The 15,146-nt window shown below is 47.0% G+C and overlaps 1 protein-coding gene across 1 annotated transcript; it reads left to right on the forward strand.

Moving 5' to 3' along the window:
- Positions 1-584: 584 nt before the first annotated feature.
- Positions 585-8,208, forward strand: TALDO1 (transaldolase 1). Its single transcript, XM_059825890.1, has 8 exons — positions 585-748; positions 3,786-3,909; positions 4,237-4,344; positions 5,037-5,168; positions 5,608-5,783; positions 5,904-6,101; positions 7,140-7,285; positions 7,972-8,208. Exons 1-8 carry the CDS (start codon positions 652-654, stop codon positions 8,002-8,004), a joined length of 1,014 nt encoding a protein of 337 aa, XP_059681873.1. The 5' UTR covers positions 585-651; the 3' UTR covers positions 8,005-8,208.
- Positions 8,209-15,146: the final 6,938 nt, after the last annotated feature.

A 15,146-nucleotide genomic window follows, 5' to 3' on the forward strand; every position in this document is an offset into this window, starting at 1 on the left:
GAGGAAACGCACCGCTCGGCTTCTGCAACGGGTTAACACAGGCGTGCCCCGGCTGCGAGTCTTTCCTTAAGGCTGGTAAACGGGGCGAAGGCCTCACCCCCACCAACCCTCCCGCCGCCATCTTGTATCACCGGCGGAGCCCTGTCCCGGAGAGGCCCCGCGGGCCCAAGAGGGACGGATGTCCGAGGGGCGGCTCGGGCGCCATGCCCGGCCGTGAGGAGGCCCCACGGGAGCTGCTGGGGACAGGAGAGCCCCCTCGCCCCCGGCCCTCCGGGACAGCGGCTCCCCCGAGGGCCGCGCCGCGCTCTCCCCGCTGAGGGCAAGGGCGGGCCGGGGCAGCCGCATCCCCGTCGCCAAGGTGACCACCCCCCCCGACCCTCACGAGCCGCCAAGCCACCCAATCAGAAACTTTCTTCCTCCCCCCGCCCTGCCCCGGCTCCTCCCGGCCGCCTCCGTCTTGCCTCCGCGCTCCTGATTGGCTCGCCCACTCCCTGCTGGGATGGGATTGGCGGCGGGCGGGCTGCGCGCCCCTCCCCGCGGGCGGTGGGTGTCGGGAGCGAGCGAGCGGCGGGTGCGCGCGCAGGCCGGCTCCCCTCCGGGCACGCAGGGTTCCTTATAGGCGGTGCGAGCACCCCCCCCACCTCGCGGATTATGTCGGTGTCCCCCGTGAAGCGGCAGAAGATGGAGTCGGTGCTGGACCAGCTCAAGCACCACACCACCGTGGTGGCCGACACCGGGGACTTTAACGGTGAGAGGCGGTGGGGGGGCCCCCTGTCACGGCACTCTCCCCCCCCTCCGCGGAGAGTGGGCGCGCCCGGCCGAAGGGGCGAGCGCCCGTGGGGGAGCGAACCACACTGGCCGGGCGGGGGGATCACCGGGCTCCCGGTGCCGGTCGCGGCGCTTTGCGCAAGGCTGGCGTTGGGAAAGCGCCGTTACCTAACGCGGGGCGGGGGGGGGCCCGCGGGCGGCCGCTCTCGGCCGCCTTCCCCGCAGCCCCAGCCGGCGCGGTGCCGCGGAGCCCCTGCCCGGGGACTCCCCGGAGGCGAGGCCGGGCTGCGGGGTGCCGGCGGCTTCCCCGGGATCCGCCGGGCTGCGGAGCCCCGGCCCCGCTGGGGTCTGACCCTCCAGTGATTTTCTGTGTTTTTCCCCAATTTGACCTAGAATGCGCCCAAACCCCCGCGTTCCGCCCCTGCTGTTACTAAGAGGCGCCGGACTCGGCAGGATGAGCTCCGCGGGGCTAACAACGTTGGGTGGGTTTTTTAATAACCAGCGTAGATTTTTTCGTTTTCGTCGTTTTCTCAAACGGCGGACGCAAAGCAGTCGTGAAGCAAAGAAAATAACCCAAGAGCGCTTTTGTTTTCCTCCCGAGAACGAGCAAGCGCTGCCCTTCCCGAGGAAGGGAGATGGCCCTTCGGTTATAAAGCCGCTGGCTCCAAAGCCGTCACCGCCCGAGCTGCACAGGCACGCAACTTTCTCTGTACATCAGAACTGAAAAATTCCCTCCACTGAACCTCTCTGGGTTGCGTAGAGCAACGCTTGAACCCTGTTCTGCCGTCGCCGAGGCCTGCGGTAATCTCTCCTGCTTGCCTAATCCTACAGGTGATGAATAAACAATCCTAAATGGCAACTGTCAGACGTCTTGCATTAGTAAATTTAGGATTAAGAGCGCGCAGCGGTGGCAACAGCTCAGACGTGTGCCTGGTGATGCTGTCTGCCTGTATTTACATACGTGCGCTGACTCTAGGTAAGGTGTATCTGAAAAGTGCTTGGGATTGTTTGATTCCAAGTGTCGGGCTGCGTGAAACATCAGGGAGAAACTTAGTTCTCTTTTAGAGTCTGATGTGACAGACGACCACCGCACCACGAAAGGTACGGAGGATTGATGCAGCTTTATCAAGCATTGCATCGAGAGAGTTGGAAACGCGAAGCGATTAGGTAACTTCAGCCTTGTCAGATTTGTGTACCTTCGAGTAGCAACAAACCTGGTTAAAGCCCAGTGTGTGCCGAAATTGCATGAATTTAAAACATTACGCTGTCTGGTTTCAAGAAAGCATAATGGGAAAAAAAAAAATCCTTGTGCTGGCCGAGGAGGTGGTGGTGTATGGGTGGCAGTAAGGAGGGCGAGTTTTAACAAGCGCCTGGAAACAGTTGATCTCTGTCTGCCTGTCCTCACCTGCGGATCCTTCTTGCAGTCCAAAGGAGGCTACAGTCAGCATCCGACTCCCTCCCTGTTCACATTACACACTGATGCTGGTTAAGGCGCTGTGGTTGCTAACACCAGTTCCAAGTTTTGTTTAGGTAAACGTGTCGGTACGGTGCTGTGTAGGAAAGGATGCTGGTTTGAATGGCTCCCGAAGCAAGTACCTGCACTAAGTGGTGGTGGCTTCTCTAGAAGCTGCGCTAGGTTTGCTTTCTAACCAAGACGGACCGGGATATGCTCGCTCTTTTGCCAAGCCTTCTTTGTGCTCACAATGAGGAAAGGTGGCACGATGGTCACGGTGGCACGATGGTCACGGCCCCTCCACTGAAAGCTTGTGCTGCACAGCTGAAACACAGGCTGCTAACGGCTTTCTGCCAGACCTGAAGGAAAACTGGCTGAGGAAAACTGGGTGACAGACTTCATGAGGTTACTTTATGCACGTTGCCAGAGACCCGTAGGAGTCTTCAAATGCTGCAAGGCTCGGGAGAAATAATATGCTCTGTCAAAAATACACTTCTCTAAAATGGTGCGTGTGCTTCAGAACTGAGTTTCATTGGTGTGCTGCTTTATTTTAAGCAGTATCCATGTGAATTGAAGTGTGCTTTGAAGGGCCTGTTTGTAGGGGATGGACTTGCTCCAGGATCACAATTGTTGCCTAGGAGGGAGCTGTGGAAAAACAATACTTACTTTCTTCTATGACTGAAAAAATAAAGTTGCACTCTCTTAACTTGGGGTTTCATCCCTGTGCAAAAACTCTGAGGAAAACGAGCTGGTAAGGAATACTTCGTTATTTTTTGCCACTGAGCTGTGTTAACAAGGGAGCTTGCAAGCAGAAATCGCGGAAGGGCCTGCAGAGGCTCTCCTCCGTGTGCTGAGTCAGGCTCTGCATGCCAGGCAGCTCAGCTGTGATTAGGGCTGGACAATGCATGGTCACAGCCTACTCTGGTGAACAACTGGAATCACCTGAAATAGGTGTAGTCCAGGGCTTAAGGTAAGCCAAAGTTTCAAGTATCTTCTGTAAGAAAGGAAACCTGATAGTACAAGGAAGTTACAAGAACAGATACTAAGAAATGGTCTGCAACTATTTGAAGAAGTTGTAAAATGCAGTAAGAAAAGTTGCTAGAGCCTAACAGATAGTTTTTTCTCCTGTTCTGGTTCTAACAGTTGTAGACAAACAAAACCCCAAACACCTAACTGCTAGTTAGGTGTCTTTACTTTCCCCCTGTGATTCCTGGAACTCGGCCGTGCGGTGAATATGATATGGACAGATGGGATAAGTTGAGAACTGGTACCACTTCTCTTCATCTGTCATTTCTACAAGTTTATTTCCTTTGGGCAATGTCTATGGCAGTGAGTAAACTTTGCCATATTTATTACCGTAGCTCTGTTAACCTTGTTCTGGTACTTCTGGCACAAGCCAGCTTTCAGGCAGTGGTATTTAAACATCATTGCGCACTAGTCTGCTCTATCACGAACGCTACTATCCTACAGCCATAAGTGTTTACATTCTCACATATTTAAGCAAAACCCTTTTAAATGCTCAGGCCTGCTGATTGTTTTAAACAGGATATTTTTATTTCCCTAGCAATTGATGAGTACAAGCCCCTAGATGCCACCACAAACCCATCTCTGATACTAGCTGCTGCTCAGATGCCAGCTTACCAGGAACTCGTGGATGATGCTGTTGCCTATGGGAAGAAACTTGGTGGGTAAGTAAAGAGCTCTTTTTATCTCAGTAGGTCTATATTTAAGTTGCCTTATTTATACAAATAGTGTTTAGTACTACTAGCGATGTACTGGGGTTTTCCCCTCATGTACTTGTAGGGGTATCTCCTGCCCCCCAAAAGCCTCAACACTTAAAGACAAAAATTCTTATGCTGAGGGTGGAATGTAAACACGGAGCAGAGCAGAAGTGGTTATTTGAACTCTGGAATTTAATGTTAAATGGACTGTGAAATTCGATCTTCAAATCCATGGCAAGGTGTGAATGCACTTTCCCCCCCCATAGAAATGATTTTGCTCTTCATGGTTTTCAGGTCAGAAGAGGAGCAGATCAAAAATGCTTGTGACAAACTTTTTGTATTGTTTGGAGCTGAAATACTGAAGAGGATACCTGGCCGTGTGTCCACAGAAGTAGATGCAAGGTTGGCTCTTTTTCCTCTGGGTTACCCTGGATATTTGTACATACAAAAAGAGACATGATGTGAGTTGGAGAAAGATGTTCTTGACTAGACAGCTTATTGTTATAAGGCTAGCAAGAATTTATATTGCTAATATTTGTTTTATTAGAGCACGGGTTTCCATTAGTTTGCTTGATTATAACTCTGTGACAAAACTTTATGGAAAAAAAAGTAATGCTGAGCTTGGACTTTTGTACTTTTCCTGTTCTTTCTTAAGCAAGATAAACCTCATGCTTCCCATAAACCTAGTTTTGCTCATTTTCTGTGTGATAATGTCTTGTCAATTGACTAAGAGATCTGTTTTAACAGTTTGTTTCAAGACTTCCATAGGATTTGTCTGTTAACCTACTCCTTGCCAATTCACTTCTAATGCTCAGCTTCTGCATTGATTATGGAAAACTTGAGGAAAACTTTAGTCTATAACTTTCTCAAGGAAAGCTATCTTGAGCTCTGGATCCTCTGAATCAAAGAGTGGCAGTGCTGCCATACACCCTGATGGGCTCACAATCCAGAAGCATCTCTGAGAACAAAAAACTGCTATTGGCACATAAATTCTGATAAAACAGGACAATGTTTTTTAGTGGGGTTTGGGGGGGGGTGGGGAGAGCATTTAAAAAAAAAAGTCCATTTTAAGCAGTCCTGTTCTTGTTTCAAAGGTTGTCCTTTGATAAGGAAGGAATGATTCAAAGGGCCAGGCGCCTCATTGACCTTTATAAGGAAGCAGGAGTTGGTAAAGATCGTATTCTCATAAAGCTCTCTTCAACATGGGAAGGAATCCAGGCTGGCAAGTAAGTATTTCTGTACCTGGTATGATGATTCATAGCATGCTTCTGCTTGTTCACAGGCACCTGACAAACACATTCTGCATTTAGAATAAAGAATTGTTTTGAAAGCACTGCACCAGGAAATCTCTTACTAGGGCTACAGCTAGCAATCAAGGTGTTCTGCTACAGCTTTCTGCTGAAATAGGAAAAGGTTGTTCATGCAAGGGCCAGGCCACTTGTAAACAGAGTTTCCTGAAATACCAGGCTAAGTTGTCTGCATTTGGTTCAAGGAACAGCATTAAATAAAGCAGAGTCTGGCAGCTTAAAAGTTTAAAGCTTATAAACTGTACCACATTTCTAATGTAACTGAAGAAACTCAGTAGTTTTAACCTACTAGCTTGTTACTAGAATATAAATTCAGTAGGTGAGCCAACTGCTGTTTTAAGCCAGCCTGTGTCTGCAGGGTTCTGGAAGCAGAGTATGGGATTCACTGCAACATGACCTTGCTGTTCTCCTTTGCTCAGGCAGTTGCCTGTGCTGAAGCTGGAGTTACTCTGATTTCCCCATTCGTAGGACGTATCCTGGATTGGTATGTTGCAAATGGAGATAAGAAAGCCTATGAACCTTCAGAGGATCCAGGTAAGCTGTCCTTTTAACATATTGTTAAAAATACAATAGCTACTCATTCAAACATCAGTTCACTTGTATAAATCCTCTTATGAAGAAAATGGTTTTGAGCATGTTCTAATTCATTTTTAGGAGTGAAGAGTGTCACTAAGATCTATAACTACTACAAAAAGTTTGGCTACAAAACTATTGTGATGGGTGCTTCGTTTCGAAATACGGGAGAAATAAAAGCACTTACAGGCTGTGACTATCTCACTATTTCACCCAAGCTTTTGGCAGAGCTCAGCAAAGAGTATGTCAAGTTAACTCCCACACTCAGTGTAAAAGAGGGTAAGTCCAATTCTGTGTAACATGGGCCTGCAGGGTCTCCCTTTCCTCTTGAATGTTAAGAGTGTGTGGCTCCACTCGGCTCTGTGGTGCTTGCTTCCACTCTGCTTTACGGATAAATATTGACCCCTCTCTAATGGAAATACTGTAGCCTCATTACACCAGTACTGCTACGCTTGCTGACACACAGTTGCTTCTTTAGGGTCTTGGGTCCTACTGAGTACACTAACTGAAATTCCGATGGGTTTTGAGTGTCCTTAAATACTGCGTACCCTCTCCTGAGAGGACAGGGAGAGCAGAAGGAACTTTATACTTCATATGCTTGGGATGAAATTTTACTGAATATTAGCAAAGATGCCAAACCTGGTTTAATCTTATGTTAATGTTGCATCAGGAGGCAATCAGCACTAGACATGACAAAAGGTGTGGTTTCCCTCCAGGAACTCTAGAAATTAATTATATGCAAGACTAAGGGATTGGATCTAGTGATACTGTGCTGCAGTGCTTTTGAATATATGTTCCCATTGCACTACTCTTGCTTTTCTGTAGCCTTTTTAAAATGCTACTTTACAACTCAGAAGATAAGATTTGTGCACAGCTGTAGTCATGGGTTGCTGCTTACAGGGTGCTAGCTGGCTTGCAGGCATGTATCAATTAAGCTTTTGTTAGGGACTTGCCAAATAATCAAAGACCTCATTGTTAAGCATATTTGCTTACAATGTCTCACTGCAGTAGGACTGTTGCATAATTCTTGATAATAAGCCTGAAAGTACCGTACCATTCAGAAGCAGATACAAGATAATGGCATACATGAAACATTCTATTTTAAGAAACTATCTAGATGACTTCCAACCTCCCCACAAAACCAGATCAGGTGCATTTTCAGCCCCAAGTGTGCTCATGTAGCAAGTTATGTTGAAAGTGGTGTTTGAAATTTTCAATAGCTGGAGACGGTCAGAATCTTGAAGACTGTTTTAGGAAGCCTGTGGTATTTGATAATAACCTGGTAATATGGTTTCTTTTTCAATTTCCCTTGCACAGCTCAGGCATGTGAGCTTGAGAAGATCCACCTGGATGAGAAGGCATTCCGTTGGCAGCATAACGAAGACCAAATGGCTGTGGAGAAATTATCCGATGGGATCAGAAAATTTGCTGCAGATGCAATTAAACTGGAGAGGATGTTAAAGGTAGATGTTACATCATGCTGCCTCCTGCCACCTCACATATTCTTCCCAAGTACTGCAGCTAACCCCCAGTTCCTTGTGGTATGGCTAAGGATTAGGAAGCTGTAAGCAGGTCCGATCAGGTTTTTATACAGGCGGTACGCGTTATGTAGGACAGGCAGCTAGCAAACCGGCCACCTAAATTAAATGAACTTGGTAAACTTCACTGCATCTCAAGAAAGGATTCGTGCCGGATGTATACAGCCACACCTGCTGTTTGGGGCCCAAGGCAGTATTTAGACTGGCAACTAATCAAGATAACTACTATCAAAGTCAAAAGTCTAATTCTAAGCTAGTTATCTGTCAGCAGTGGTACGAGACACATAAATAATCTTCAGACAGTGAGCTGGAAATAAATCGTGCTTGTACTTGGCACTAGAAGGCGCCAAGAGCAGATATACTGAGTATAGCCAGGCCACGTGAAAGTTTTCTGTCAGTTTATGGAGAGTCTTTTGAAGGGGATTAATTGAACTGTATGGGGTTTGGGGTTTTTTTGGGTGGGGGGAAATACACACCAAGTATACCTGATGTAGGCATCTATTCTTGTTGACTGACAACTACTTAGTAGTGACTTAAGCCTGCACTGCTAAAGCACAGTCCACTTCCCAAACTCTTACTCAGCTGCTGTGTGTTTATTTCTGTCTTTCTAGGAGCGAATGTTCAGTGCTGAGAATGGAAAGTAGAAAAAATCAGAATTCTCCTGAGTGGTCAAGGCTAAATGAGTGGATCACCTGAGGTTAAATGGATGTACAAATGTCTTACCTGTAAAAGTCTTATGCTGTGTATGGATAGATTTCTGTATCATGCTTTTTTATCAATTTGCAAAGGGACAAAGAGAATTTCAAATTTTTGTGGCACTTTTGTCAATACACGCAAATTAACACACACTTTCCTTGTAACGTGTTCATTTCACTGCTATAGGGGACATCTGACATAGTATTTTAATTTTTAAATGTTTTTATTAAATTCCTGATTAAGTCTACATTCCTAACACATTAAGAAAGCAGTTTTGTCTTTCATGCTCTCTTACTGTGACTAAAGAGAAGACACAGGTTTCAAAAGCTCTCCTCCATGGAAAACCTGCCACTACTCTTATGAGACACATACGTATGCTAAACCAACCAGGGTCCAGTCTGTTCCTGTCCTCTTTCTGCAGCCAGGGTGGCAGCAGTAGTGACTTACTGGTTGGCAAACCTGGTGAATGCCATCATCATTAGTATCTCAAGGCTTTTTAATGGGGGGGGAAAAGCTGTATCGTAAGCAATTTTTAGGAATTTTGTCAAATACCAGTTTTGTTTACCACTTGCCTAAGAGCCCAAAGCAAGGTAACATCAAGAACATGCAATTGATTGAAGCTGAAAATGCCACCGTGATTACAACACAGGCATAAGCTACAACTACCCCCAATGTTATTGAAGGCTATGCTTTCACAATTAACTAAGTCTCTCAAGCAGTTAATAAATAACTTGACAATTGGTTAATCTGAGCTGACAGAATGAACATGTGGCTACAGCTCACAATCATCTGTTAGAGCTTTGTATATTGTCTTTGGAGGAGTTACTGCTTTTCTTTATGCAATAGTAATGGAATTGCTGCCAACCCTACCCCACAGCTGAGGGGGTTTTGTGTTTGGGTTTTTTGTTGTTTTTTTTTTCTTTAAGTTCTTATCACCCCCTCCTTTCCTCCTTGTTCTTAAACTGTTGCTTCTGCAAAAGAGGAAGAGCTGTGTGGCAGCCTTACTCAGGAATGACCTAATCCTAATGCAGCACTTGCCAATTACAGGGCTTTCCATTAACTTGGGATGCCTGTGATTACATTTCATGCTGTATTTCATTAAGACCAATTAAATATATCTGTTATTAGTTTATATAGGTCCAGTTCCATCAAGAAGAGACAAGAGGTTCCTGTTTATATGTAGAGACAATTAACTGTTTCCTGATAAAGTTGCCTGAACTTAATGTCCTAAAAAAACCCGAAACAACCAAACCAAACAAACCACAGCACTAAGGCTACAATACTTACACACACATGCTATATCCAGCTTGAATAATACAAGAACAACAAGGCAAGGGAACAATTGATCAGTAACATCAGTGTGGCACAGCAGCACTAGTGAGAGGACATTGCTATAACAACCTGGGAGCTGTTGTTTCAGCCCCAGTGACAGCCGGCTGTATGCTCACAAACCAGGAACCGTATCAGACATGTCTACATGGTGCTGCACTCCCAGCCTTGCCCCAGACCTGCCCCACACAGGGTTGGGAATAGTGCCAGTCTCCCAGAGGGAGATGAAGTTACCTCAGGACTGATCTAGACCCCTCTGCTCTGCAGGTGTAGGTAATGGTGAGAAGCAGGCCATGGTAGAAAGCAAGCTGTCTGGAGGGAGGTGACCTTTTTCCTTTCCTTTCAAAGGTCAAGCTAGCATTAAAAGCTTTACCCTCAAAGTGTGCACTGTGATTTAGATCACTATAGTCATCAAAAACTTAACAGAGTATTTGTATCTGGTTGAAAAGGAAACTGAGCTTCAGGTACAGCTGAGGCACCAAGTACACGCCTGTAGGGTCTCTGCTTTGGATCTAGCTTTCTCAACGTCTGTTTTCTGCTCCAGAATATGAGATGAGGAGAAGTCTAGCTTCTTAGCAGACCACAGTTTCCAAAACAGGCAAGTTTGGCTCCAGCTGTTAACAGTTAGAAAAGCGTGAAGTCATGACTTCCTCAGGCAAGAAAATGAGGCTTTCAACCAATCCAGAATTCCCTGGGAATAGCTTTAATAAAGCTGCACAGCACCACTGTGAGACTGAGAACTGCAGAGATGATAGACCAGTGAGACCCATGGCAAGCCAGAGCAATCAGAGATGACTACTGAAAGGTAACACAACTCATGAGCAGGCACCTCAATATGTTTTCTAAAAAGTGCTATTACAATAATCAGAACAGATGACAGGGTAGGATGGGGATCCTCAGCCAGACAAAAGTATTTCCCCACAGCAACAAGCCTACTCTATGTAGCGAACGTTACACACAATGTCACTGATGAAGAGCTCAAGTATTTTCCGTATTCTGAAGAGGAAGATCTGAGGCTGTAGAAGTGGCAAACACAAAAATGCTGTATAGAGAGGTCTCTGCAGTTGTTGCTGGTCTCCCTGAAAAACACATCTTTCTTCCTCACGTTCACTGACAGGTGATAAGCTTCTCTACAGACTCTTAACTCCACCTAGATAGCTGGATGATTCTCAGCCTGCCACAGCTTGTCTTACACCAAGGCAAGCATGTCCTAATGCCTGACTTCTTAGCGAAGTAATTAGGAGGTATTTTAGGCCGCTACTGCATTCTTACAGGTGGAAGGGTTCAGGCACAATTATACGGCAGAGAAGCTGCGTGAAGCCAAGCTACCCGAGTTAGCACTGACCCCGGCTGGTCAGTCCTCACACCAGCTTCATTCTAGATGCAACACAGAAGGACTGTCTGTCTGAACCTTGCATTTACCAGCCCACTCGCATCAACAGGAATCTTTTTGTTGATTCCTTTAGCTGAGTTATTCTCCTGACAGTCATACCTATTTGGCATTAAAAAAATAGTAATTCCAAGGAAATGCAGTGCTCTCAGATAGCCCTGGGGCACCAACACATCTTTTCTGCAAAAGAGCATGGAGAGCTACACGCCAGTTTCTTGAAACAGCTCAGCTGTGCATCTGCATCTGATGTACAATCACTTCCCTGCATCTGTCCTGGGCTTTAGCTGCTACTAACAAAGGGTCAAATCCAGAAGTAGCTGGATTTGACAGTAGTTCTTTGATATAGAAGCTGCTTCTCTCACAGCCAAAACCAGCTCATTTCATCTGGACCAAGACTGATTCCTAGGAACATGACCTGGTGGTTACGGCCCAAAAGGATGGTGGTTATCTAGGGATTAATCCTGCTCCAAAAATCCTTTGCAATCTAGTCCCCGTCCTCCAACTTTGCTTGCAGAGTACGTATTCTCCTATTTCACAGGACTTCTGTATTAGATCTTCTCAGGGAGACCTGCTGAGCCACATCTGGTGAATACAAGCAGGGCTCCACTGAAATCAGCAAAGTCGCATCAGTTTCAACGCCCCTAAAGGTCTTTACTGTTTTGTGTATAACTCTTCAGAAACGGAGGCATTAGTTGTCACTGAAAAGTCAGTGGGGAAGCCACCTGTTTCTGAAGATGCAGTCCTTTCAAACAGAACTAGGAAGTAGAAAACGATTGAAAGAACCCAAGGTTACTCTCTGACTTACGTTCTGCAGGTGGACTGCTGCTGTCCTTTCAGGCTGCCTGAAAAATGGTTTTTTCCCCCATTACCAGCAAATTTACTTTTTGTGCACTCACAGCATCACAGCACAGGTCAGCAAGTGACTGATACCTAGCTCCTGAAGATGCCAGCCCCTCACACAGATAAACATGACCCAGGTGTCTGGGATGCAGTCACACTGCAACGTTTGGAATCACCTCTGGCAAGCTACTTTTCTCCTTAAAAAAAAAAAAAAAAAAATCCAAACTCATTCACCTGAGAGCTGCTTTCCTCTTCTTCCCAGTCCTGCCAAGTGCCCTACAGAGTTTTTAAGGGGGGGTTGGGGTTTTTTTTTCTGATGCTACTGCCTCCCTAGCACTCTCCTCTAGCACCATGAAGATGCACGGACGTGACCGCTAACTGAACCACCTCCACCATCTGTGAATCTTTAGCCTGCCTTTTGATAATGACCACAGACAGCTCGCCGACTCTTCTGCTGATCCGCAATGCGGAGCGCAGCTGTCTGGATCCTTTCTCATTTACCATTTAACAACATCACACGCCTGGCAAACTGCCAGCCTCCCTTCCCCACTGAGGCTGTGCGAGTTGCGCCAATCAGAGCCCAAAGACCTCTGTGCAAAGGCCGACTCCAAGCCCTTAAATAGCCCAGAGGGGAGGAAGCAGCTATTCCAGTCCATGGATTGAAGCCATCAACATAAGCTCACCTGCCAGACCCCTCCATCCTGCACTTCACTCAGCAATCAAGTCATTCCCATCAGAAAGCAGTCCCCTTGATCTCTGTGGCTACCAAATAGCTCAGAAAATGCCTGGAACGTGCCCGGTCTCTCCTCTGTGGACAATCCTGCTGCCCTTGGGGAGCACATTCCCTGTGCGCCTCTCCTACCTGGGATCTTCTTTTAGCCTGGCATCCTCCTCCCGTGAGAACACAACCCAGGTGGGTCCCTTCTCAATTTAACCTATTTCACATTTTTTTCTCTTACTGTAAGGGAAGTCCAACAGAGACTTCTTAGACTTCTCCAAGCATAAAGTATTATGGACCCATTGCTTAATCAACGCCCCTATGCAGGTTGCTAGTACACACCAATAAACTTCGAAACGCAAACGCCACCATGTGTATAAGTCATATTTTATATTGTGTCTCACATTCTGGATTTTGGGTTATGATTACTACGACTAAAGCCCTGTCAGTGACAGGGATCAATCATCATGGGATGAGAATGCAGGGAAGTCTTCAAAAAGGGTACCCACCTCCTTACTGTCACACGGGTAACTGGTAGCTCAAAGTGACCAATGTGCTGGACTGGTCTTTTCTAGGCAAGATCTGTCTGACAAATTGCTGCCCTTTCACTTTCCCCAAAACATCTTTGTTCTGGAGCTTTCTCAATCGGAAAGAAACCAAAAATTTTTCTAAAAATACTCCCAATCATCCCTAAAGTACTGACAGATCAAAGTCGGGGAACGAGGATCCCAGTAAAAGCTTTCTGCTCTGGAATCCTATGTCCTGAGCCCTGCTGAGCTGACGTCTGTGTGAGCGAGCAGCCTTGCAACATGGCAGGGTGGGAATTCAGGCACACAGAATTTGGAGGCTTGCTGCTGTGAAGCTGGGCAGTCAGAGGCTTTGAGCCCCTGAAAGAAATACCCCTTCTTCCCCCTGGATGAGGCAAGTGGCCTGCACCCTCACACCACCAGCAGAGCCATGGGATCTGTCACCTCACATAGCTGGGACACAGCTGGCTAGGGTCAGTAACACTGTGGGCTTCAAAGGTAACTCCGAAGCATTCAAAAAGTTGCTCAAGAGACACTAAAATACTGCAGTGAAAGGGGAAGAGGAGGCAGAAAAGGTGCCTCAGTAACAGTCAAACCTTACTCCGCTTACCTGCAAACACATGGTCCCCTCAAGAGCTGAGGGGGCAGGAGATGAACAAGTTATGCTTAAAATGTTCACTGTCACAGGATCTCTTACCTGCTCTCGTAGCAGCTGCAGTTTCCCACTTCGGCACTGGGGGGTTTTCTCTTCAGCACAGGCTAGAAGTTGTGAGGTGACTGATGTACGTGGCTAAGTCACAAAGTCCACATCCATTCTGAAATGGAGCAAAAACCCAACAACCACATAAACCTTCAGCCTATACGTCTGTTTACCCAGTCACACAAAGCACCTTTACCCCGTAAGTCTTCCTCAACTCCATCTCTCTTCAGGAGATCACAGAATCACTAAGGTTGGAAAAGACCTGTAAGATCATCAAGTCCAACCACCAACCCAACCCCACCATGCCCACTAAACCATGTCCCGCAGTGCCACGTCCACACGTTCCTTGAACACCTCCAGCGATGGTGAATCCACCACCTCCCTGGGCAGCCTCTTCCAGTGCTTCACCACTCTCTCCCAGGATCCTGTCTGAACCCAGCTTACAAACTCCTAGTGGCTTCCCGGATCCCCATACCTCCTCAGATTAAGAAATCAGGAGCAGATGTGTGTTGTCTCCCAGAAAGGTTTTTAGGTATCACAGCTGCAAAGACAAGCTTAGACTCAGCAAGTAGAGGCAAATAAAATGGTGGGGGGGATCCCAAAGAACCAATACATACACTTGATTTTAAAATGCCCTTGCCCTTTATTAAATGCATCCAGAGCCAATAATACTTCCCAGCCACAAAGACTAAACCTTTCCAATGCCTTAGGACAGAAAGTCTCCCTTTACTACCTCCTCTACACCCTCTGAGCCCAATTACCAGGCCTTCCCCACGAGATGGGCTTCACCTGGGCTTCCCAGCCCCACGCCAGGAGCAGAGCCAGCACAGAGGGCTGCCACCAACCCCTTCCTCACAGGGCAAACTTCTGCAGTACACTTCCTCCAGGCGTTTGTAGTCTAAACGCCAGAGCCAAGGTTAAGGCCGCAGAGTGCTACAAACTGCACGTACGCATAAACTTGTAGTTTGCCCTCTGAGGCAGTCAGAGAGAGAGACCCCACACTTCAAACAAAGCAGGAATTTCTCTGGGTTGGGCTGAGCGAGGCCAGGCCTGACTTGAGGAGGGACTGGCTGAGCAGCCGTGCCGATAACGCATGGGCAAGCGATGGTGGGAGGCCACGCTCGGGCAAACCCTCATCTGAGTTCATGGACACCTGCAACTGCAGGGAGAGTGCAAATACACCCCACGATTCTGCTGGCATACCAGGCTGGAAAAGGATGTTCTTTCTATCCTCCATTCCCAAATTCCAAGAGGAATGGTGCTGTATCTCCCCGTACGTGTGGGTCTTGCCTACGCAGCAGGATGCTGTAAGTTTCTGTGCAAGTAGTGCCTGCCATCAGAGATCGTGGCATGTATCAGAGTCCCCAAGTATTCCTGCAAGAGAAAAACATTCATTAAAATATTATAGCCTCCAACACAGCAGACTATATTCAAAGCTCAGCCAGTGATCTAAATGGGTATTTCGAACTCTTATTTTCATTGTAATTCTCAGGCAGGGAAGTAAGTGGCAGAAATACTAAGAAAACAACCTCCCAGGAGAAAGCAAACTTTGTTTAACAGACTGTGCAGACAGTTTAGCTTGGGAG

Source organism: Gavia stellata, chromosome 17 (genome assembly GCF_030936135.1).
Source record: "Gavia stellata isolate bGavSte3 chromosome 17, bGavSte3.hap2, whole genome shotgun sequence".
NCBI classification, from domain to species: domain Eukaryota; kingdom Metazoa; phylum Chordata; class Aves; order Gaviiformes; family Gaviidae; genus Gavia; species Gavia stellata.